Source organism: Linepithema humile, chromosome 4, assembly GCF_040581485.1.
Source record: "Linepithema humile isolate Giens D197 chromosome 4, Lhum_UNIL_v1.0, whole genome shotgun sequence".
NCBI lineage: Eukaryota > Metazoa > Arthropoda > Insecta > Hymenoptera > Formicidae > Linepithema > Linepithema humile.
The window spans coordinates 14,541,221-14,567,026 of NC_090131.1; the positions used below are offsets into that span (position 1 = coordinate 14,541,221).

The 25,806-nt window shown below is 32.5% G+C and overlaps 3 protein-coding genes and 1 pseudogene across 4 annotated transcripts; 1 reads left to right on the plus strand and 3 right to left on the minus strand.

The window, feature by feature from the left end:
- Nucleotides 1-228: 228 nt before the first annotated feature.
- Nucleotides 229-2,145, minus strand: LOC136999564 (uncharacterized). The gene has a single exon (XM_067353898.1). The coding sequence runs from the start codon at nt 2,143-2,145 to the stop codon at nt 1,495-1,497; it is 651 nt and encodes a 216-aa protein (XP_067209999.1). The 3' UTR covers nt 229-1,494.
- Nucleotides 2,146-5,016: 2,871 nt separating this feature from the next.
- LOC105669020 (uncharacterized) lies at nt 5,017-11,684 on the plus strand. Its single transcript, XM_067354137.1, has 7 exons — nt 5,017-5,815; nt 7,270-7,656; nt 8,215-8,328; nt 9,396-10,628; nt 10,730-10,866; nt 10,951-11,081; nt 11,609-11,684. The coding sequence occupies exons 2-5, from the start codon at nt 7,271-7,273 to the stop codon at nt 10,776-10,778; spliced, it is 1,782 nt and encodes a 593-aa protein (XP_067210238.1). The 5' UTR covers nt 5,017-5,815; nt 7,270; the 3' UTR covers nt 10,779-10,866; nt 10,951-11,081; nt 11,609-11,684.
- On the minus strand, nt 5,845-7,211 carry LOC105669021 (ribosomal RNA processing protein 36 homolog; annotated as a pseudogene).
- LOC105668577 (uncharacterized) lies at nt 11,677-25,256 on the minus strand. 2 transcript variants are annotated; one of them, XM_067354136.1, is made up of 3 exons: nt 20,112-25,256; nt 19,913-19,947; nt 11,677-15,206 (listed from the first exon to the last, which is right to left on the minus strand). In XM_067354136.1, the coding sequence occupies exons 1-3, from the start codon at nt 20,324-20,326 to the stop codon at nt 15,163-15,165; spliced, it is 294 nt and encodes a 97-aa protein (XP_067210237.1). In that variant the 5' UTR covers nt 20,327-25,256; the 3' UTR covers nt 11,677-15,162. The 2 variants fall into 2 exon arrangements, with proteins under 2 accessions (XP_067210237.1, XP_012216449.1); XM_012361026.2 differs by lacking the exon at nt 11,677-15,206 and having other exon boundaries at nt 18,209-19,947.
- Nucleotides 25,257-25,806: the final 550 nt, after the last annotated feature.

Genomic DNA, 25,806 nt, shown 5'->3' on the forward strand with positions numbered 1-25,806 from the left:
TAATACTTTATATATTCTTTTTTTTTACACTGACAATGAGATAGATACAAAATGTTAATAAAAATTACATATTTTAAACTACGATTACAAAAAATGTCGACAAATACATCAAAGTATACTTGATAAATTCTAATAAGTAATATAAATGTTATTATTCTATTTGTGAAATATTTATTTTATTTTTTCATGAAATGTATAGTCTACATATAGCATATACTTTTTTTTAATGTGGAACGAAGAATAAAAAAAAACATTTTTTATATATTTCTTAGTTTTTTAAAAATTATTCTGCAAAACTTTTTCCCATTGCCATGAAACCGCACCAGTAGTTTCAAAAAATGTTGCAAAATCATCTCTTATTTTAGCACTATTTTTCGTCGGTATGCTTCTGTCGAACGTTCCTACATCTTCCATACCTATGCCACGCAATTCTCGTTCATGTGCATTTAATGTCATATATCTTCTTTGCGTATGTGGTTGCTTCAGTTCTTGTGATATTATGAAATTATGTAAACACGTAGTCGCTTTGATTATTCTAGTGGCAGTAGGTATGCTGGCAATTATCGGTTTGCGAAATATTCGCATTCTTGCAGAGAGTATCCCAAAAACATTTTCCACAATTCTGCGAGCTCGACTTAAACGATAGTTAAATACATTTTTGCGTCTGTTAAGTCTACCACTTCTAGGATATGGCCTCAGCATGTACTGCGTTAACGGAAATGCTTCATCACCGACTAAAATAAATGGTAAAGCCTGGCCACCATGTTCCACAGGTTTCGGTAGAGGAATTGACAGCGTTCCGTTTTGTAATCGTTTGCCAATCTCGCTAGCATAAAATACTCCACTATCGCTACGTCTTCCTGGCGCACCAATATCCAGTAATGAGATCCGATAATTAGCATCAGCAATAACCATTAACACCAAGCTATGAGTGCCTTTGTAATTGTAATACATCGAACCACTATTCGGAGGTGCCTAAATATATATATGTTTATATATAGCAACATGAAAAAGTCGAGAAAATTAATTTAATATTCTTAAATATATACAGGGAGTCCGGTAACTCACGGACCAACGCTCGTGAGAAAATAGAGTACAACTGAGCAGAAAAATTCTTTATCATTTTGCAATAATTCTCGCAATAATTATTATTTAAATATTAATTAAAAAAGATTAGCGAATAAGTACGCGGTTCGCGCGGCTACATCGCATAACCGCGTCTCTCGTCGCGCGGCCAAACTTTTCGTTGTGCGACATTTAGCTACATGCTACGGTCTAATCGCGCGAAACGCGTACTTATTCGTCAATCTTTTTTAATTAATATTTAAATAATTATTGCGAAAATTGCAAAATAATACAGAACTTTTCTGTTCAGTTTATTGCGCTCTATCCTCTCACGATCGTTGGTCTTTGAGTTACCGGACACTCTATATATAATTAATAATAGTACTTATAATTTCGTCTAATTTCTCACAGAAGAAAATTATCAAACTATTAAAAATTTACTTGTAATATTATGTGTTTCCCATCAATTGCGCCAATGCAATTGGGAAAATTACACTTTTCTTCAAATTCATCGGCTATTTTTCGCCAGTTATCTTCAGTTGCTTTTAGGAATACCATATCTTTTAAAATATCCCATATTACATCGCATGTCTCTGATACAATCTGTGACACTGTATTGTGTCCTACACGAAATGCGTATGATATGGATACCATGCTATCTCCTGAAGATAAATATCGTAAGCAGATTTGAAGGCGAGTGCGAGCAGAAATTGGCTCACGAATAACAAATTGTTTCTGTATATGCGGTGAAACAATATGCAACAATTTTTCAAATGTTTCTGGTGTCATACGAAAATAATTAAAAAATTTTTCGACATCTTCAAAAGTCATTTCTTGCATCAGATTGTTGCTAGCCCCTTGTGCAAATCTTCTTTCGATATTAAAAATTGGTCTAACCCAAAATCTTCTGCGTTTAATTCTAGAATCTCTTTTTTTTTCTTCGATTCTCATTAATTTGTATATTATATAAATTTTCACTAATTTTCGTTGAACAGCTTCTTTGCATAATGTATTTTCCGAGCATTTGTATATTTTTAAATACTTTATTAAATTTATTAACGCAAAGTCCGAGTCCAACATTTTAACAAGAAGATTTTGCGCACATTTGTTTTGATTGATTTCATGTATGAAAATGTATATGTATTAAAACGTCACGCTGAAAATTTCATCGGCTGTCCCATGGAGCGTATTTACGCCGGCGTAATGATCAATAAGCCAATCACAAGATCCCCTGAGTATCCATTTTAAAAATAAGCTTTGTAAAAAGTTATTGTGATTGGTTTATTTATTTTTACGCCGCGTAAATACGCTCCATGGGACAGCCGATGTTTTTGCTGCCATACCGACAACGGGCGTAAAGCCTGTGATTGGCCTAGTTCCTTTACGCCGTACGCCAGTACGCCGTACGCTGGCTTCATGGGACTTCACCCTGAGACTCACTCTCTATAGTCGAGCCGTGAGCGTTAAGGTGCCTTTTCACGCTGACGCTCGACGCTCATTTTTAGCGTCCAAATATGTCACGTGAACAAAGTTGACGCTAGATGTGAGAAATGCATGAAAAGAGTTTCTCGTAAAATTTAGCGTCAGTCAGCGGTCTGCGTCGGTATTCATCGATATTTGTATATATCAAAACTGCTAAAAGTTTTTGTCACTGATTTTGTTCAGTTAATTTTTTCACTTGCTTTATTAATAATTACTGTTTTAAATATTAAAAAAAGTGTAATTAAGTAGGAATAAGATAAAAACCTTTGGTTACCAGTTCTACTTATTTTATCGAAAATGCTAAAAAAATGTTTATTAATAATTTTTTTATTATATGTAATATTTTTTATTATATGTTTACAAACATAAAATATTTACTTCATATCATATTATTTATTTTGATAAGTATACAAAATGTATATCTTTTCAATTAAACAAAGTTTCATATTATTGCAAACTTTGATAAGTAGAGTAGGAAAAACGATATTAGAATAGTTGTTCAGTATTAGAAAATTTCTAATGTAATACTTAAGAATAGCATTTTTCAAAGTTAGAAAATTAATTGTATAGAATAAAAATGCACAGCATATTTGTATATATTATATTTCAAGCTTTTATTTATAATAAAATAACTTTTTATTGAATTAAATTTACATAACATTGATATTAAATTTACATAATTAAACATATATAATATAAAGATAATTATAAAAATATATTTTGCAAATAAATACAATACTGCTGATTCTTCCAAACCTCAAAAAGTATCATTTTTAATTCATAACTTATTCATTCTTTTTATTTTCTTTATATATATGTAGTATTGGATAATAAATTCAATTATTACTTTTTATTACTTAAATAACATCCATTTTTATTGACAAGGTTGAAAGACCACATGAGACATATGCAAATCCAATAGCGAATAGCACGCACAGACAGATCATCGCACAGATCGCACGACTTGACGCTAAAGCTAAAAAAATCCAGCTTTTTTTTCTTGACGCTAGCGTCAACTCGAAGTCACGTGACTATGGGCAACGCTGAAACGAGCGTCCCATGAATTTGCACCTTTAGTCGAAAAATCTGAACAAGTAGAGAGCCTATCGGAAGTCTAATTCAATTATCGGGACTTGTAAAAATATCGCTGAAATCATTATCTGTAAAACTTTTATATCAGTCTGTGTTTCATTAAAGAACTAAAGTATATTAAATTTCAAGCAGTGTCGATCCTTCTTATTAACTTTAACAGTCGTTCCTGACAACATTATCTGGTGCCGGTATTATTTCTCAATAATAAATAAGGTCGAAGAGAGGACTAACCGTCCGATCAAACATTTTAAAAGAAAGTCGTTGTCGATAAGAGATTTTATATTTCTTTATTTGATTTTCTCGTATTATCGGTAAAAATCTTACAGTTCTGTCTGTCCACTAACCACAGAATACTGAGTGTTGTCAACATGTCTTGCTACACTTCTGCACTTTAAGATCGAAAAAAATTTTTTTCATGAAGAATACTATTATTTTGATATACACTATTTTTATTCGTCTCCACAACACGTTATATATACATTTTACGACCGATATTAATTATATCAATGTAATTAATATATCATCAAAGCTGCGAGCTGACAGGTCTGAGCGCTGCCATGTTAGAAATGTTAGAAAAGGAAAGACGTCTTTTGGATAGAAAAAGAAATGCTGACGACGCTGACCAATAAGACATGAGCGACATACATCCTAGCGCGACATACATCCTAGCGAGATAATTTTTTAGATTTCTCGACTTTGAATGCATATATTTTATTTATATAAAGCACACAGAGCAAAAACAAGCAAACTTTCGTTATATATTTTAGGTATGCGCTTTCGATTGAGCCTATTGCCAACTCAATTGGCCCAGCCGTTATTGAGATCCGATAATCTCGGCTCATCTGAACTTTCCGTCTCGCGTAGAGACACGGTCGGTCTTGCGCTTGCGTTGCGCGCTGCGCGTGAACTTGGCGCGAGATACTACCGTGTCTCTTGAGATACCGTGCGGTATTGTTTTATCAACGAAGACTGTACTTCGTTTGTCCAACAAAGTACTTACAGTGTTTTAAGGCTCGACAGGCCGGAGAACATCTTGTTGTGCACTTCTCGCAATCTATTCTCGGACAAAAACCTGCGAGAAGAAAAGCTCGTCACTATGCGAAACGAGGTGCACGACAAAATGAAAAGAAAAGATCCATAATTGTGGATCTAGCACAGACATGCACCAATCGGCCGTTTTACTATAGCGAAAAGTGGATCTGGCCATGTAGTTCCGCCGGCTCAAAAAATGGATCCAGTTAGCGCTACTGTACGGCCTAGAGCAGTGCTCGGAATTAGTCTGAACATTTCAGCCGATTTCCGTGGTATACGCCTCCTTTCCTCTCCTTACCGCGCGCGCCGCACCCGCTAGGGCCAGCGCCGCCGAGCGTTAGGAGCGGCACTATCTGATTAGGTTCTATGAGTAGGTTCTTCTCCCTATTTATTAAAATTTAAAAAAATTTATTAAAATTTATTAAAAATAAATTTTTTTTTAAATTTATTAAGTGGAAATATTTCAATAGATTTCTACGTCACCCATGAGGTACTAATACTGACACGTTTTTCAAAAAGTGGTTTTTATCTACATTATTGCATCAATTGTTCATTCTCATAAAAGGCTAAGAAAATCTAATTAAGAAAATCTCTTTTACATATATATTTTTTTTTAAATTAAGAATTTATTTTTATCTTTAGTGGAATAGGTCTACGGGGGAAACCATTAAAAAAAAACGCGTCAGCATTAGTATCTCATGGGTGACGTGGAAATCTATTGAAATATTTCCACTTAATAAATTTAAAAATAAAAAATTTATTTTTAATAAATTTTAATACATTTTTTAAAATTTTAATAAATAGGGAAAAGAACCCACTCATAATCAGATAGTGTCGCTCCTAACGCTCGGCGGCGCTGGCCCTAGCGGCTGCGGCGCGCGCGGTAAGGAGAGGAAAGGAGGCGTATACCACGGAAATCGGCTGAAATGTTCAGACTAATTCCGAGCACTGGCCTAGAGAAAGCGTCGTATGAAAAACGACGGCATGGCCCCTCCCAGGCTTCTCTCTGTTAGAATCGACATATATAAGCTTTTAAGTTGACTATTTTGAAAAGTTACTGATCGATTAAAGTGGCCCTAAAAGAGAGATATTCTTGTGTGGACAGAACTCGTTGCAAATATTTATGAGAGACGGGGAACAAAAGGTAGGATTGCCAAAGAAAGAAACAACGGATTTGAGGTATATTGCTTTCGTGTTTCATGTTACCGTTTAAGAACTGTATAAATTGTATGTACGAAATACCATCTGTTCTAAGTATTTAAGAAACATATATAATTTGTTGGTACACACATAATTTGTTGGTACATATATATCCTGTAAAGCGTTTTCAAATAAAGGCTACATTTTTATAACAAAAATCATATTAACTTTCTAAACAAAGCATTTTAAAGCTCAGAATCTCTATTTTCAAGGCTTGATAAAAAAGGTCGCACAATAACTTAAATATTATGTCGATAAATGAAACAATGGTTGTTAATAAAATAATCAGATAAACTGAAAATAAAAATACAATAAAACTTTCAGAAGACATTATTACATTATAGTATATTGATATGTAAAACATTGAGAGCAACTAATTTTTCATTTAATATCAATTGTAATTTCAACCAAAGCCTAATTGATCTTTACACTAAAGTTAGTATACAATGTTTACAATGAATTTTACAATGTTTACAATGAAACAGTATATACAAACAATTATTTATTTATTATAAATGATGAATTACAGATATAATATTTCTTAATAACATTAAACTTAATCATTTATGCAAATATATTTTATTCTATTTCATCTAATTCTTCTCTCTCTCTTAACTTTGCTCTGTCCTTGTGTTCATTCTTCCTTTGCAGTCTCTGAATATGTTTTTTTAATTTCCCTGTGTTCTTCAATTCTTCATACCGTGAGACTAAATTTTAAGATTTTCTTTTCAGCTGTAAAAAACAAATAAAATAAAATAATAATCAGAATTGTATTAAATTTTAATGATTTTATTAACTCACATTTTTTCTTAAAGACTGATTTCTCTCCTTGTTTAATAAATTCCAGCAATTCCTTCTTTTCTTCTTTTTCCTTCTGTTTCTTCCCTTCTCTTAATTGATTTTCAAGCCTTTGTATGAGATATTTTATCTTTTTTATACTTTTTGGATCAGTTGGTTCTTTTAACTCTTTTTGCAAAGTTTGGAGATCATTTGCTCGATATTCATTAAGAAATGCATAAGAGTGCCTGAAGGCCTTTTCATCGTTTATACCGCATTAACTATCAAATCTAGGATCTCGTGATACACATTTTTTAACCACAACCGCCGGATTAAACCTAGAAACTGGCTTCTTAGCGGACATCTCACATGGCCTATTTTTATTTTCCCGCTTAAATTCTACTCTTCTCTTGCTTCTTCTTCCAAATGCCGTCTCATTATATATCTTGGTCCCCAATTTTTCTTTCAATTTCATCAATTCCTTAAAACTTGTATGTTCCAACTGCTCTTGTATTTGTTTCTATTCTAAAATAGACAAAAATTACATTGTTTACAAAATACATATATTTCTATATACTTATAACAGTATAGCAATTATTTAAATTCACCTTTGAATTCTAGAATGTCACATGCTTCTTCGGCCGAAAGCGAGACTTTAACTTCCGGTAGTATTCTCAGAAGTCTACTCTTGGAGAAGAAGCATTACAATACGAATAATGAAAAAATAATGGCTATATCCAGTGCTATTCATATATCGTCAAATGGTAAAAAAGCAGCATTAACTGTGCAGGACAATTATGCACAGTTTTCCCTACCAAATACACTTTCCGTGAAGTGTGCCTCCAACTCTGTATCCGCTAATACAAATGTTAGCAAAGATTATTTACAATCTTATACTTCATCAAGGATTTCCACCAATGTTATACAAAAGGTTGAAAGAGTGTTTTTAAAATGGAAAGTTATGTTGAACAATCAACATGAATTAATAATTAAAGGAACATTAGCATGGTAAGTAGACAAAATATAGACATCATTAATTCATTTCTTTGAATATTAACATTTTATTTTTTTCAATAGCGGAAAAATTGCACACAGCAAGCCTATATCAAGAAGATACACCGCAACATGTATTGAATCGAAATTCAAATATAAATATCATCCTGAAGGGACTATTGTTGACGAAACAAATGGTAATTGAGTAAAATCCATTTTATCCACATACATTTGACATATTAATCACTTGTCACTCCCACGCAGATTTGCTGAATTATGTACCCGGAAAGTTTTACAACGGCTTTCCCGATGACTGGAAAAATGTTTATCTGCTATGGAGAACATACGTTAACCAGGGATGTCCAATAACATTTCATTGGCTTACTCCTATTACCGATAGCGATGATGACTTGAAGAGTGAAATGACGGATCTGAGTTACACATCCGTGAACAATGATAAAGTTGTTCCCAGAACAAAGTTTCACAGATTAGCTGAACGTATTAAAGAGGATACTTTGGATACCAATTATTTAAATTCACCTTTGAATATTAACATTTTATTTTTTTCAATAGCGGAAAAATTGCACACAGCAAGCCTATATCAAGAAGATACACCGCAACGTGTATTGAATCGAAATTCAAATATAAATATCATCTTGAAGGAAATATTGTTGACGAAACAAATGGATTTTACTCAATTACCATTTGTTTCGTCAACAATATTCCCTTCAAGATGATATTTAAATTTCAATTCAATACATGTTGCGGTGTATCTTCTTGATATAGGCTTGCTGTGTGCAATTTTTCCGCTCGTTGAATACGAGTAAATCTCACTCTCCGATTTGTCCAAATTTTTGTAATCGTTGCGCTCCGGCTTAGTACTTATTGGATTCGACTGATGAGCAGTGATGAAGTCATTTTTTACGCTTTTGTATCCCAGATCGCCAGAATGCACGTAGCTTTTCGGTTCCATTGTTCGGTTTCCAATCTTGTTAGTGTCTACACAATTACTATCGAGCATGGCGATCTGCTGTGGCGAAGTCTGTTCCGACTTGAAAGTATGTTGTCTTGCGATAACCATCGGGCTGTGACTGTATTCTGAAGGCGCTTCATAAGACTCTACATAATTCAAACAATCACACATCTCGACAATCTTATCAATATATGCCTGAGAACAATTCTCATCTATCAAATTATTGATAATAATATTCGGTTTATCCTTTTGGATGTAGTCCTTCAATATGGTCATTTTCCTGGAAGAGTGCGATGTATTTACGTTCGGTCTAAAATTCTGCTCACCATCTTCGTCATATGCCAAACTTGTTTGTGAAACAGGTGCTTTGTTTTCTGACTCGGGAATAAAAGACTTTATGAACAAAGTATTTTTCTCGTAACTTTGAGAACTGTATTTCAAGCAATTATATTTTTCCTTCTTTTTTGGAAACTTATTACTTGAATATTCAGACTGAATACGTTCAGCTAATCTGTGAGACTTTGTTCTGGGAACAACTTTATCATTGTTCACGGATGTGTAATTCAGATCTGTCATTTTACTCTTCAAGTCATCATCGCTATCGGTAATAGGAGTAAGCCGATGAAATGTTATCGGACATCCCTGGTTAACGTATGTTCTCCATAGCAGATAAACATTTTCCCAGTTATCGGAAAAGCCGTTGTAAAATTTTCCGCGTACATAATTCGGCAAATCTGCGTGGAAGTGACGAGTGATTAATCACTCGTCCCTCCTTGCCAAATTTGCCGAATTATGTACGCGGAAAATTTTACAACGGCTTTTCCGATGACTGGGAAAATGTTTATCTGCTATGGAGAACATACGTTAACCAGGGATGTCCGATAACATTTCATTGGCTTACTCCTATTACCGATAGCGATGATGACTCGAAGAGTGAAATGACAGATCTGAGATACACATGCGTGAACAATGATGAAGTTGTTCCCAGAACAAAGTCTCACAGATTAGCTGAACGTATTCAGTCTGAATATTCGAGTAATAAGTTTCCAAAAAAGAAGGAAAAATATAATAATTGCTTGAAATACAGTTCTCAAAATTACGAGAAAAATACTTTGTTCATAAAGCCTTTAATTCCCGAGTCAAAAAACAAAGCACCTGTTTCACAAACGAGCTTGGCATATGACGAAGATGGTGAGCAGAATTTTAGACCGAACGTAAATACATCGCACTCTTCCAGGAAAATGACCATATTGAAGGACTACATCCAGAAGGATAAACCGAATATTATTATCAATAATTTGATAGATAAGAATTGTTCTCGGGCATATATTGATAAGATTGTCGAGATGTGTGATTGTTTGAATTATGTAGCGTCTTATGAAGCGCTTTCAGAATGCATTCACAGCCCGATGGTTCTCGCAAGACAACATACTTTCAAGTCGGAACAGACTTCGCCACAGCAGACCGCCATGCTCGATAGCAATTGTGTAGACACTAACAAGATTGGAAACCGAACGATGGAACCGAAAAGCTACGTGCATTCTAGCGATCTGGGATACAAAAGCGTAAAAAATGACTTCATCACCGCTCATCAGTCGAATCCAATAAGTACTAAGCCGGAGCGCAACGATTACAAAAATTTGGACAAATCGGAGAGTGAGATTTACTCGGGCATACCAAAAATACAGATCGAACGAGTTTTAAGACATAGAGAAAGAATGCACAACGGTCAAGTGGAAAAGAAAATAATGCCTCAGAAATATGCGGCGAATTCGCAGCACAATGCGAGAGGAGTCGGGTCTGAATCTGTTCGAACGACAATTCCAATCGTGAGTGCCAAAGAGACTTTATTTTCCGAACCTTGCACAAGTACGCACGATGAAGCGACGAATGCAGGAAGACGCCGCAAAGCAGTTGTGCATCAAAGACCGCACAAAACCACTTTTTTAATCAATCAAGAGGCACAAAGAAGATTGAGATCTTCATCCACCGATAGCGAAGTAGAGAAATTAAGGTCTCTGCACAAGATAACGTAAAATTGATTCAAATAAAAATTAAATTATTCTCTTTTTGTTACATCAAGAAAAACTATACATTCAATTTCTTTTTATACAGCGTTTGCGCATCTCGCAGCCGAAAGTTTATACAGATGCGGACTTCTTGAAAGATCAGCTGAAAAGAACATCCTCTTTCTACGCTTCATTGCAAAACACAGTCTCACACGAGGGGTACGAAGGCATAACTAAACCTAAGTAATTTCCATTTATTCAATTTTTTTTTTTAATTTAAGCAATGCTATGGTTGTATTTATATTATGATTTGCTGTATTTATTTAGCTACACGACCTGTTCATTAACGAAAAAGGCCAACAACAATATCACATGTGCTTATTATAAGGATGTTCCAGTTTCGGAAGACTTTTTGTCAGAGGATCAAATATCGATGTTCGGACGATAATCGTGCAAAGGTTTTCATATTATATTAATATTTGCATTGCTAATATTTTTGATAATTCTAAGAAAATAATTTTTTTTGTTTTGCGTTTATAAATTATTTTGTAATATAAAATGTTTTGTTCATATTTTATAAGATATTATCGTAGGCAGTAATTTCAATATTCTTTTTTTAACGAGTTAGGAATCGCACACAAGTCATAAAGTTGCATTACAGTGTAATATAAAAGTTTTATTTTCTAAGGATCACTTTTTCCAATGTCGTAAATCTAATCAATGGTTAAAGGATTACATAAAGAATGAAATATTGCAATAGGAGAAAATTTCTTTCATAACGTAAATATTATATATAACATTATAATGTTAGTATTATAAATATTGTTTTGTTTTTTTTACTGTCGACTTTTATACACTTTCTATTCATATGTTAAATAAAAGATTTATGTTAGGATCGACATATATAAGTTTTTAAGTTGACTATTTTGAAAAGTTACTGATCGATTAAAGTGGCCCTAAAAGAGAGATATTCTTGTGTGGACAGAACTCGTTGCAAATATTTATGAGAAACGGGGAACAAAAGGTAGGATTGCCAAAGAAAGAAACAACGGATTTGAGATATATTGCTTTCGTGTTTCATGTTACCGTTTAACAACTGTATAAATTGTATGTACGAAATACCATCTGTTCTAAGTATTTAAGAAACATATATAGTTTGTTGGTACATATATATTCGAATAAAGGTTGTAAATAACTGAGGCAGATTACAAAATAGTGATTTTTTTTTGCGATTTTGCACATTTTTACATAAGATAATATGCTCTTTTAAATGAGGGTTAAATAGACGCAAGCTATTAAAGTAATTTCAAACAAATGTGACTATATCCTAAAACGATATACTGTATGGAATTTTATATATACTAGAACAATACAAGCGCGCGCTACGCGCGCGCACTTATTATTATAATTTAATAATTATAAAATCTAAATATTTAAAAAAAATTTTTTTAATTTTAAATAACCGCCAAAATAACTTTTGCTCTCAAACTATCAAACTGCCAGAATAATCAAGATAACAATCAGCGTCGCAAAAAAGCGTCAACAATACTTTCGATACATTCGAGTATCGATTTTTCATGCCTTTTTTAAGAGTGGATTCAAGTAAATGATTTTTTTGATTCCAAGTAAATATTCACTTGAATCAAGTAAATATTTTTTTTATTCAAGTAAATAAATTTTTTTATTGAAATAAATATTTATTAGAATCAAGTAAATATTTATTAGAATCAAGTAAATAATTACTAGAATTAAGAAAATATTTATTAGAATCAAGTAAATATTTATTAGAATCAAATAAATATTTTTTTGATTTAAATAAATATTTATTTTATTCAAATAAATATTTATTAAAATCAAGTAAATGATTTCTTTTATTCATGTAAATATTAAATAAAATCAAGCAAATAATTTTTTTATTTAAGTAAATATTTATTAAAATCAAATAAATATTTATTAGACTCAAGTAAATATTTATTAGAATCAAGTAAATATTTTTTTTATTTCAGTAAATATTTTTTTGATTTAAATAAATAATTTTTTTTTTATATATAATTTTTTGTATTCAAGTAAATATTTATTAGAATCAAGTAAATCTTTATTAGAATAAAGTAAATGATTTTTTTTATTTAAGTAAATATATATTAGAATCAAGTAAATATTCATTAGAATCAAGTAAATATTCATTAGAATCAAGTAAATGATTTTTTTATTCAAGTAAATATTTATTAAAAATTACCAAATATTTAGTAATTAAGACGAAGTGATTTAATCATTATTACCAAGTATTTGGTAATTAGGACAAAGTGATTTAGTAATTATTACCAAATATTTGGTAATGGGAACTAAATTATTTTGTCCTAATTACCAAATATTTGGTAATGGAAACTAAATAATTTCGTATTAATTACCAAATATTTGGTAATGGGAACTAAATCATTTTGTCCTAATTACCAAATATTTGGTAATGGGAACTAAATTATTTTGTCTTAATTATCAAATATTTGGTAATGGGAACTAAATCATTTCGTCCTGATTACCAAATATTTGGTAATGGGAACTATAAAATTATGGTTGGATCTACCACAATGGATTATGGTCGATCCAACTAAAAAATTATGGTTGGATCTACCACAACGGATTATGGTCGATCCAACTATAAAATTATGGTTGGATCTACCACAACGAATTATGGTTGATCCAACTATAAAATTATGGTTGGATCTACCACAACGGATTATGGTCGATCCAACTATAAAATTATGGTTGAGTCTACCACAAAATATATATATTTAAATAATTTTGCAAAAAAATTTATAATTAACGTCCTAATTTTTTACATATTTAAAATTTTTTTTTTATTTGAATACAACTTGACAGCTTGAGGAAATGTAAACAATTGTCATAGAAACATTTATAAATTGCTAATCAATATTGCCTTGACAACCATTTAAATATAAATTGTCAAAATATATTTTTTGCACATGATCAATATTGCCTTTGACAACCATTTAAATATAAACTGTCAAAATATATTTTTCGCATATGACATTGAGATAACCAATCAGCGTCGCGATAAAACTGCAACAATACACTTCGATACTTTCGAGATTTCAATACATTCGACTATCGACTTCTCATGCTTTTTTTAAGAGTGGAATGACTATTTAATATACATAATGCCGCGCTTAAGGGGATGCTGGAGTTACCGGCCGGACATTATATTTTTTCGAACAAGAATATCTTTTTATTGGTTGCATAGAATTGTAAATCCTTTTGCAGGAGTAAAGTGTACACAAAAACGGAATTCGGGCTGCTCGACTTTATTTGAAAAAAAAAGAATTAATAACAAAATTTGTTTCTATTCATTAATTTCTATTCTGCTCTTAGGATAACATATTGTATAGAGCTATCTATTTTCGTTTTTTATAAAAGTTTAACAGTTTTAAGACGCTGAATAAGAGCAGCCCGAATTGCGGACTGCAGAATAGAATGTTATGGAACCATTAAAATTGGGCTGAAAAGTCTAATGTAAAAAATATTCTTGTCCGACTATTTTTACATACGTGTGCGTCCAATATCGGTATAACAGATGAAAAAATAACAGAAGATTAGTTCCAGGATAATATCAGAGAGGCGCTATACAATAATATGCGAATATATACACGCACCACACATACGCATACACAATACATTCATACTTAGATTATGATTTATGCCGATAATATCACTCTCATTTTTAGTTCCATCGAAATGATGGCGCTTTCGCGTCGGAGTTCGTCAGGCACTCCAGCATCCTCTTAAGAGCCGCGGCTGTACCGCTAACATTATTAATAGTTGGAACAATCAGTTCTCCGTGTGTATCTTACAAATCTAATATGCCGATAGCATTGATGCAAAATATTGCAACTCTAATTCATTGTAGTTTTTTTCGTCTCGATTCAATAGTGCGACTGTAACGAAGAGCATTTGAGAAGAAAAAGGTCGTACAAATGATTCTCCTGAAAGAAAGTTGTGGTTTTTGCAATTACGATACTTTCCATCGGTGCCGTCAAAGTGTGTGAAAATGAGTCGAGAAAATTGCCGGGCGTGCTGCTAGGCTTCAGTGGATTTCCTATAGACTTTATGTACACTGTAGGAAGAAACCGCTACAAAATAAATAGATCACACTGATGTGATCGCACTAGAATTGCTGTAAACCGTACGGATACGGTGCAGCTTACGGCGGTCAATCAATGGGCTCTCCCTTTTGAGCGATCCGTTCAAACGCGAGCAATCAACGACGCCTCTGTCTTTCATCGATGAAACAGGTGTTCAACAACCCGCGTTCGCTGCTCGCACACAACATATCACGTAACTAATAAATATAATCGGCTATGCACATGTAACTCCGTTAGCTTTCGTCGTACAAAGGAGTACCGTCCCCGCTGAAGGATATACTCCGCGGACTAGAATTCGTGCGCGGAGTGCCACACGGAGACTTGTACGATGGGGTTCGTGTAGAGGACGGTCTACTTCTTCCGGAGGGCGTTGTTCTGCCTATCAATTCGTCGTAATTACGCGGAATTTTCCTTGACTCATCATACCTAGGCGCATGGTGGAAAGAAACAAGGTGAGTTATTCTTGTGGTTGCGCAGTAGTCTAAAGGTAGTGGGGAGCGGACAGCCAATCATAGGGGGCCCATTTCATGAAAATTCAGTATGGCTGATGGCTGATGACATGCTTTATTAACGTATATAAAGTGTATATAGTGTTCCTCTTAAAAAAATATATAGTGTTCGTGCAGAGAGTTTTCTTAAATTTGGAAAAGACCGATGTGACCGTCGTGTAAGTAATAAATGAATATATAATATGAAGATTTGTTTAGAGTTTGGTGTAATATGTAATCACAACCAAAACAAAACAGTATTGTTTTACATTTAAAAAAAATTGCCGTATATATTAAACCTATCAAAAAACCTGTCGTATATATTACCCTTTCAAAAAAAGCTGTCGTACATATTAAAACCTTTCAACAAGTAATGCTGTTGTGTATATTAAAACTATAAAAAAATATGATATCAGGAAATGACGCCAAGTGGGATTAAAGAACTATGAAAAAAGTTGTACACTATTTCTATAAAACTCTTCTATAAAACTTTTGTACATAAAGCTGTCGTATATATTAAAAAAAAAATCTAAAAAAATGCTGTCGTACATATATTATTATATTGCATACTATATTTCACCATATTTTACATATACTATACTATATATATTATATATATTATAACATATACTATACGATATATATTATTTATAATATTACATATACTATATATATTATAACAAATTAAACTCATAAATAAAAAAAATAAAAAAAATATTAAAAAAATAAAAATATTTTAGCAAAAAAAATTTTTAAATATTAAAAAAATTTAATTAAAATAAAAAAATATTTATTAAAAAACGCAAAAAAACTTGGCGTTGCTACAGTAAACTACATGTTAACTTACATGATGTCAACTTATTACATTATGTCAATTTATCGTCAATTGTTATATTATTACTAATTTTTTTGCTTTATAATATTTTGAGGTGTAGCAACGCCAAGTTTTTTTGCGTTTTTTAATAAATATTTTTTTATTTTAATTAAATTTTTTTAATATTTAAAAATTTTTTTTGCTAAAATATTTTTATTTTTTTAATATTTTTTTTATTTTTTTTATTTATGAGTTTAATTTGTTATAATATATATAGTATATGTAATATTATAAATAATATATATTGTATAGTATATGTTATAATATATATAATATATATAGTATAGTATATGTAAAATATGGTGAAATATAGTATGCAATATAATAATATATGTACGACAGCATTTTTTTAGATTTTTTTTTTAATATATACGACAGCTTTATGTACAAAAGTTTTATAGAAGAGTTTTATAGAAATAGTGTACAACTTTTTTCATAGTTCTTTAATCCCACTTGGCGTCATTTCCTGATATCATATTTTTTTATAGTTTTAATATACACAACAGCATTACTTGTTGAAAGGTTTTAATATGTACGACAGCTTTTTTTGAAAGGGTAATATATACGACAGGTTTTTTGATAGGTTTAATATATACGGCAATTTTTTTTAAATGTAAAACAATACTGTTTTGTTTTGGTTGTGACAAGAGCGTGTACTTGGCGTCTTTTTCTTTACCTTTTTTTTTTGAAAAGGTTATTTTTTGAGATATTATTTCTTTTTTTTTAGTAATTAGTTTTGATTGTGACAAGAGCGTGTACTTGGCACCTTTATTTTACCTTTTTTTTAAAAAAGGTAATTGATAGAATTTTTTTTTCTAATGATATATATACGACAGTGTTTTTTAAAGCTAAAATAATGAAATATTAGTTAGATTTTGCTAAAGACGGCCCATCATCACCCCAGTTGTACTTTCAGTATACAGCATACGACGGTCCTCTTTAATTAATTAAGTTACAAAAATACAAAATTCTATAAATATCATATTGTTTCTAGGCCATTGTGTTTTTCTAATTGAAGCATCATCAGCTTTAATCCAATCATTTTTTTCTCTATACAGGGTGTCCCATTTAACTTGAGACAACTAAATATTTCGAAAAATAAGCATTGTACGAAAAAATGTCCCAAATAAACTTTTAATATTATCAAGGGGGACGTCTGCCTGTATAAAAATTAACCCGCCCCCACCGCTCCTTGGGGGTGGGGCGGGTGGCAACTTTGAAATTTCAAATAGGAACCTCCATTTTTTATTACAGATTCGGATTCCTTGGAAAAAAATACGTAAGTTTTGTCTGAGACATTTTTTCGAATCGTGATAGATGGCGCTGTAATCAGTGAAAATTAGTTTTTGCCATTTTCTCTCACCATCGAAGTGCTTTATTTCAGTGAGTCCCCTTGCCTCTCACTATTCAATTACAATAAATGCTCGAAATGATGACTTTCCATTTCGATGCATTTATTAACTCGAGCTTGGAATACTTGTACACATGTAGAAAGTGTATCTGGCGTTATTTGTGCGCAAGCATATCTAATACGTTCCACCATGTTTTCTCGAGTATTTGGTACTTTTGTATACACTTTTTCTTTAAGGTAACATAAAATTATTTCAACTTTCAAAATTATTTCAAAATTATTTCAACTTTCTTCTTTAAAGATAAATAATCCATTATTTATTTGCTGAAATAAAGAACGCGTCCGTAAAAAAACAAGTAGCTAGCGTACCAAAACTATGAGGCATCTACATATGTAGTAAATTTCTGAAATACTGAAAATACTGAAAAGGAGAAACAAAATAAATGAAAGAAATTAAGTCAGAACAATTCTTCAATAACTGGATTTTTTAAATTTCAAGTCAAGTAAATTTCAGTAATACGTACGCTAGCTACTTGTTTTTTTACGGACGCGTTCTTTATGTCAGCAAATAAATAATGGATTATTTATCTTTAGAGAAGAAAGTTGAAATAATTTTGAAATAATTTTGAAAGTTGAAATAATTTTATGTTACCTTAAAGAAAAAGTGTATACAAAAGTACCAAATACTCGAGAAAACATGGTGGAACGTATTAGATATGCTTGCGCACAAATAACGCCAGATACACTTTCTACATGTGTACAAGCATTCCAAGCTCGAGTTAATAAATGCATCGAAATGGAAAGTCATCATTTCGAGCATTTATTGTAATTGAATAGTGAGAGGCGAGGGGACTCACCGAAATAAAGCACCCCGATGGTGAGAGAAAATGGCAAAAACTAATTTTCACTGATTACAGCGCCATCTATCACGATTTGAAAAAATGTCTCGGACAAAACTTATGTATTTTTTTCCAAGGAATTCGAATCTGCAATAAAAAATAGGGGTTCCCATTTAAAATTTCAAAGTTGCCACCCGCCCCACCCCCAAGGAGCGGTGGCGGCAGGTTAATTTTTACACAGGCAGACGTCCCCCTTGATAATATTAAAAGTTTATTTGGGACATTTTTTCGTACAATGCTTATTTTTCGAAATATTTAGTTGTCTCAAGTTAAATGGGACACCCTGTATATATTACAACGTTTATAATTATCTATTTTATTTAGTCTCTATTAGGCCCTGACCTATTATCATCTCTTTCAGTTTAATAAATAATTTAATTATAGTTGTTATAAATAGAATTACAAACTCGTATTACATAGTTAAATTAAATTTGCAATTTATAAGTGGCATTCAAAAACGATATTCAAATACATTGAGTACATGAGTTAGATAATTAATTAAATATGTTAGTACGTATTATTCATTTGATTAGTTATTTAAAAACAATATACTACATATAATTATTTTTAACATGTTCACAATTTATACTGACAATAAAAAATAGAAACTAGCAGATATTACATTATATTACCACGATTTGGCCGTTCTGCACGTGCGCGACGTCTGTAGCCTGCGTACGGGATATATGTATAGGTACAACGCTTGCGCACAACGCACAGAGTCTGCTCTAAAGTGAGAAACAAATATCATCCGCACCGTAATATTTTTCGAAACTCTCAAGCACAATCAGCAATGTAGGAGTATTACACATATTTTATTTCACACACGTATACCGCTATGTGGCCAGATTTGAGACACAAACAGCAGCAGCAGCAGCAGGAATAAAAGGATTACCGCATATATGCGCAAGTCACATTGTACATGTGAGCTCCGCGCTTCGCATGTACATGGCTTGTGCATGCGTTGCCGGCGATACATGCCGATATGTGTACATCTGAGATACTAGCCATCTATCGGCAAGAATTTATAAAGTACATCCCAGACGACTGAAATAATTTTCATAGTTTTCATGACATTTCGACTTTAGACTTTAATATCTTTATTTATACAGCATATAGAGCAAAAACAAGCATACTTTTATTATATATTTTGGGTAAGCGCTATCGATTGAGCCTATTTTTAAATCGATCGGCTCAGGCATTACTGAGATCCAATAATCTCGGCTCGTCTCAACTTTCGGTCTCGCGTAAAGATACACGGTCGGTCTTGCGCTGCGCGTGAACTTGGCGCGAGACACTGCCGTGTCTCTTGATATTATGTGACTTTATCTTCGTAGACAGTATGCCGACCTGTTGCATTAAAAATTGTAATAGTCGCAGTATTTATTTATTTACAATACTGTTTTGATTTTTTAATCAGCTGTGAACGTTTGAATTTTGCGCGCATAAAATGGGTCCCCTGTGATTGGTTGACAAGCAAGTCCCCCAACTCTTTGCCGCCATTATGCGCAATAACTCACCTTGTTTCTTTCCACCATGCCTAGGCGTTGATCCACTGAAAGCACATACGACCGTTCAAATAAATTCGTCGGCAAGATTCGCATTAACATCTCAAATCAACAATTTTTCATAAAATCTTTACTTAATTTATTAGTGAGAGATAGAATTCATTGAGACGATCTTATCAGATTGCAAAATGAGAAAAGCAAGGATACTCACGAGACACGGGAACCACTCTTCAGTCGTGCCCATGCTTCGGCCGCCTTCTTCCAGTCTGTCGGATCGCCGGAAGGAGTGGACAGGGGCGGCGTAGGTCTATGCGACTGAGTAGATCTGTGATGACTGGGGGTCATCGAGGGCGGCGGCGGATGCACAAACGGTCCCTGATGATGACTGGGGGTCTGTTGGCCGTATCTGGGAGTGGGCTGGCCCATGGTATAAAGACAAGGGTATGCTCTTGCGCACGCGACCAATCAAAATTGTCAAAGTGTGACGTCACAGATAAGCGGTAAATTTAAAACTACTGTTTCCAAGCAGCTTATATTAGCAGCATTCTCGTCACATATATTATTTTGATTTCAAATTTGCAGAAAAAAATCTATTTTGAAGTAATATTTTATGAACTAATAAATATCCTGTAATAAAGTATAATATAAATAAACATTATAAACTCAATATAGAAAAATTAAATATAAAATTAACATAAAAATATTAATCTTTTTCGTTAAGGAATTAGTATTTTTTTCTTAGATATTAACATTTTTATCGGTTACGTTTTCACTGAAAAGATTTCACTCAATCATGCGTTTCCGAACATAAACGTCAAGCACTGAAGGTCACCATGTTTAGTCGAACCGTTTGGATGGTCTGATTGGCCCCGAGCAGTGATGCGATATCTACTACCGGGCTCGCGGCTCTCGAGCCCCAACACAAGTAAGAAGCGCTTACGTCACGCGTCTGTGTGCGCTCGGCCGTTCGGCTATAGAGAGAGAGCGGACGTCTCTGTCTTGCTACCATCGAGCCGACGTAAACACATTGCGGACGGCAAATGCTCAGAAACAAGCGCTTTTAATCGAGTAAGGCGAGTGCCTAGCGGATTCGAAGTCCCGTATTCGAGACTTGATTTTCGCAACTTTTTTTTTTCTTTTTTCCACATTTGTTTCTAACAGTGTAAGTTAGTTAATAATGTTTTTTTGGCTAAAAAATATTATTTCGTATATTAATAATATATTTGCATATGTTAAACTAATAACTAATTATTTTAAAAAGAATACTAATTTGCTATTATAAATAGAAAAATGAAGTCATTTTACAACATACATATTGCAACAAAGTGCAATTTAACATGTGCAATTATTGTTAATAAATATAAAATAATATTTTTTAGCCAAAAGCATTATCTAATGATTCACTTGATGGTACAGTGCTAGAAACAAATATCGAAAAAGAAAAAAAATGTTACAAAAGCAGTTTTCAAATACAAGATTTTCAATATTTCTGCCACTCGCCTTAATCGATTAGCCACGCTTGCTTCTTAACATTTATCTCTATCGAAAGATTACACACCTGGAAAATTTTTAACTATTTATTTTAAATTACTGCATATTAGCAAAAGTTACTGTACTGTGGAGATTAGTGGAGAAACGGTAACATACAATGCAGTCAAATACATCTTACAAATGCAGTCAAATAGATCGAAGATTTTCTGCACTCTTGTTAGCATGTTAAAGTATGTGTAGCGTATTATTAGTTCATTAGTAATTTTAAGTGTTATTAATAGTGGTCTTCCACACCACCTTTGAGGTTCCACTAACTAGGCGCGTTCGATTTTTTTTAAGTGAATCGTCGCCTGGAGCCCTATCGTACCACTTTTTTAAAATTATAATTTAAGGTAAAAGTAATTATTATTGTTTTGATGTTGATGGACCATCATCTGCAATATGTAACGTTATATTTTTTTTTTATTTTCCCAGGACTACTGGCGTACAGTGTCTTTGCCGACATCAAAGACAAATGCCTCTCATTAATATCCATATTTAGCACTGTTTCCTTACGCAATTTTAATGCTGATTTTAAAACACAAAGAGCGTTAACATTGGTGACCGAAAGTTTGTTGCGTTTTTTGGTTTTTAAATCAGATAAAACTGAAAACATCCTTTCAGGATCTGCATTAGAATTAGGCAGTGTTTGAATAGCATTCACCAAAGATTTCATATTAGGATATTTTATAGTGTTGTTACTTCGTAAAATTTTTTTCCACATATCATCAAAATTTAAATTAGAAAAATTTAAATTGAGGGTCGCTTGAGGATCTCTCGCTTTTAGTCGATGAGATCATCATGCTCTCCCCTTCCTTCGTCGCCTCTCGCCTACAAGCTGTTTCTAGCTCCCCCTTTTCTTTATCGTCCCTCGCCCACAACCGGTTTGCCTGAGGCATTGAGTAAAAAGAAACAGGAGGGAGCATATACTAGCCAGGACTAAGTAAATCCGCGGACGGATGTACGTCATGACAGCCATCTTGAGCGACCACTTTTTGAAAGTGAGAGGGAATGCTCGAGCATAGCGGCAAGCGGCATACCGTACGCCGTACGCATTAATATGCAGTGTATAGTCTTTTATGCAACAGTGTATGGAAATAAACGATCAAAATGGTATACTGTAGAGCTTGTGGCATAACAGCAGCAGCTCGAAATGATGGAATAACGTTTCATCGGTTAGTATTATCAACAATAATGAGATTTTTATTTTGGAGATTATAATCATATGTATAGTATTGTGAAATTGTAGATTCACAATAATTACTAAATAATTTTCACTCACAAACAGGTTTCCGAAAAATCCGGATCAAAGAAATGCATGGATAAATTTTTGTAAAGACGAAGAATTTAATATAAATTTAGATTTTAGATTTTAACATTGCTTTTATGGAAATACTGCACGAGTGCAATCCCAATGAAAAACGCCATTAAAATTTGGTATTATTGTTGCATATTATAGTTATTTTCTTTTAATTGTACATTATTTCCTAATTAAACATAACAAGTCATTCAATATTGGCGCCCTTGAGCGGCCATCTTGAGCGACCACTTTATATAGTCACTTTCGTCCGCACTTTTACGATCAAACGCTCCCTCCTGTTTCTTTTTACTCAATGCGTCAAAGCTTAAAGTTAGCGATCTAGTACTAGTATAGACATCTGTGCTGTGAAATTTTCACTCTTCACGTTTTCGTTCCTAGAGAAAATTACACGATCGATGCCCAGTGTAGAATTTACGACAAGAGTGACAAAAGTCCGAGTCCTGACTGGATTTTGGTGAACTCATGCGGGGAAATTAAGAAATTCCGGACAAGGACAGACGCTTCCACAGAAAAAATATATCATTTCAGCTACATATTTTTTCTTTAAGACAACTATGTGTTTCTTTTTTACACCAATTGATTTCTCTCATTGTTTTGTGCATAAAAGTTTTAAGATAAAATAATTCAAATATGAATATTTAACGAGATATTTCATAGTTTATATAAAATTATGTCAAATTAAAGTATAAAATATCTCGTAAACTTATTAACGTAAACTCCCGTAAACTATTTAAATTTTTGGTCATCCTACCCTTATTACGCCGAATATTACGAAAAATTTTAATCAACTTACTCAATTACTTTTACTCAATTTTAATTGAGCGATCTCATCGACTTAACTTCTCGCTCTCGGCGAGAAAGCCATCGCGTATGAGACAATTTTAAAATGTTGTGACTTGTTTCCAAAAAGCAATCACTAAAGTCTCTATAAATAGCTGAACGCTTAGGACTACTATTAATATAATTTGAAATTTTTTTCAAAAATTCTTTGCAATACTCTGGTATTTTTGCACATGCAGAATGTGCAATCAATGCAGCAGAATGGCATGGACACGCAAATGTTAGCAAATGTTTACAAGTTTCTTCTAATTTTCTTTTAAATGACGTATATTTTCCTACCATAACAGGCGCATTGTCACATGATAAAGCAATAATATTTGTAAATGGAATCTGTAATCTCCACATCTCATTTTGAAATGCATGAAATATTTTGTCCGCACTGCTACTTTTCGCGTCAATATTAATTAATTTTACTAATTGCGTGCGAATATCTAATGTTTCAGAATCAACAAATCGAACAAGAAACGTCATCCACTTTTCATTAGAAATATCAGACGTTTCGTCTATAAAAATAGAAAATTTGGTATTTCGAATGCTTTCAACCACACGATCTGTTTCTATTGGGCATAGTACATTTGAAATAATGTTTGTACATTTCTTTCGGCTCATACTCATTTTTTGTAATACGTCCGAATCCTTTCCTATCTCTTGGAAAAAATTGAGAATATCTTTCGCAGTTTGGAAAGGAATATTTCTATCTGCGATCAACGCTGCATATCGAATTTCTGCCAATTTCCTTCGCTCTTTAAGTGAAATTGATTCCTCTATCATATCGACATCTTCGTCTGTTTCTTGTTGTTTGTTTTGTTCCACGTGTTTTTTAGAAAATGCGTGACGATATACGTTAGATAAATCTCCAATAAATGATTTGTTGCAAAATGTGCAAAAAAATGCACGCTTGTCATTTGACACTTCGCGTAACCATGGCTTAAATAATGCTATATCCAACCATTCTTTTTGAAATTTAATGTCATATTTTGAAATTTTGGTTCTTGGACTTATATTGTCATCTGATATATTTTGTTTCATCTTGTCCTTATGACTCGCAGAATTTGCATGTCTTGCAACATGCGATGAATAGCAAGACATTTCTTTATTGCATATAATACAATAAAAAAGACTTTCGTCCGATGATACTTTACGAATCCAAGGTTTGAAACGATTATCTTGAAGCCAAGATTCCGAAAAACTTCGTTTACGTGTATTTTTTGCCTTGTCACTCATTTTTATAGTAAAAAATAGAAGTTAGAGAATAATATAGAATAATTTGAAATGCACGATCGCAGTCGGAATCCCTGCAATACGAGTTAACTGTCTGAACACGAAAATATTACAAATGCATATAAAATATAAAATATAAATAAAATATTTACTTGCAAGTATAAAGTAACAGGACTTTAAGACTCCAGTTTCGTTTGCCAATGCGCCAATAATTAAAAAACTATATAATAATAAAACATTTAAAAAAATATAATAAAAGAAAAAAGAAATATAATTTATATCTCACTAGTTACGGCTATAGTATCTTCTTCAAACAGCAACACGCAGCGAAACAATGTCTCGTAAAATATTAAATTATAATTATTATAATAATTATAGCACTGGGAAAATAAATATACGTATTCAACAAAGATTTTCAAAGATTTTTACTGGACTGTAACCGACGGTAACAACCAAGTGAGCATTGTGTTTTGATATTAGGAATTATATTTTATAGATGTATACAGAATTGACCGTGAGACGTGCGAGTGAATAAACGCAAAATCTTGAAACAGACGAAGACGGAAGAAGTGTGTTAAGATTGCTGTTTTCGTATTCAGCTGTTGTTGTATTCAGCTGTTTTAATAGAAAAATAAAATATATACAGAAATTGTTGAAAATTAAATTACATATGACACTAAACTTTCATACAATTATTTTCAATAATTTCTTTATACATTTTATTTCTCTATATGTACTTTATACTACTTTATAACAATCTTCAAACCATAAAAGAATTTTTTAATAGACGGTCAAGAATTTAGAGAAATTTACTTTTATTTTAACTTTAATTATTTATTTTATTTTTATATTTATTTCTTTTTGCACAAGATATGGTCCATCAACATCAAGACAATAATAATTACTTTTACCTTAAATTATAATTTTAAAAAAGTGGTACGATAGGGCTCCAGGCGACGATTCACTTAAAAAAAATCGAACGCGCCTAGTTAGT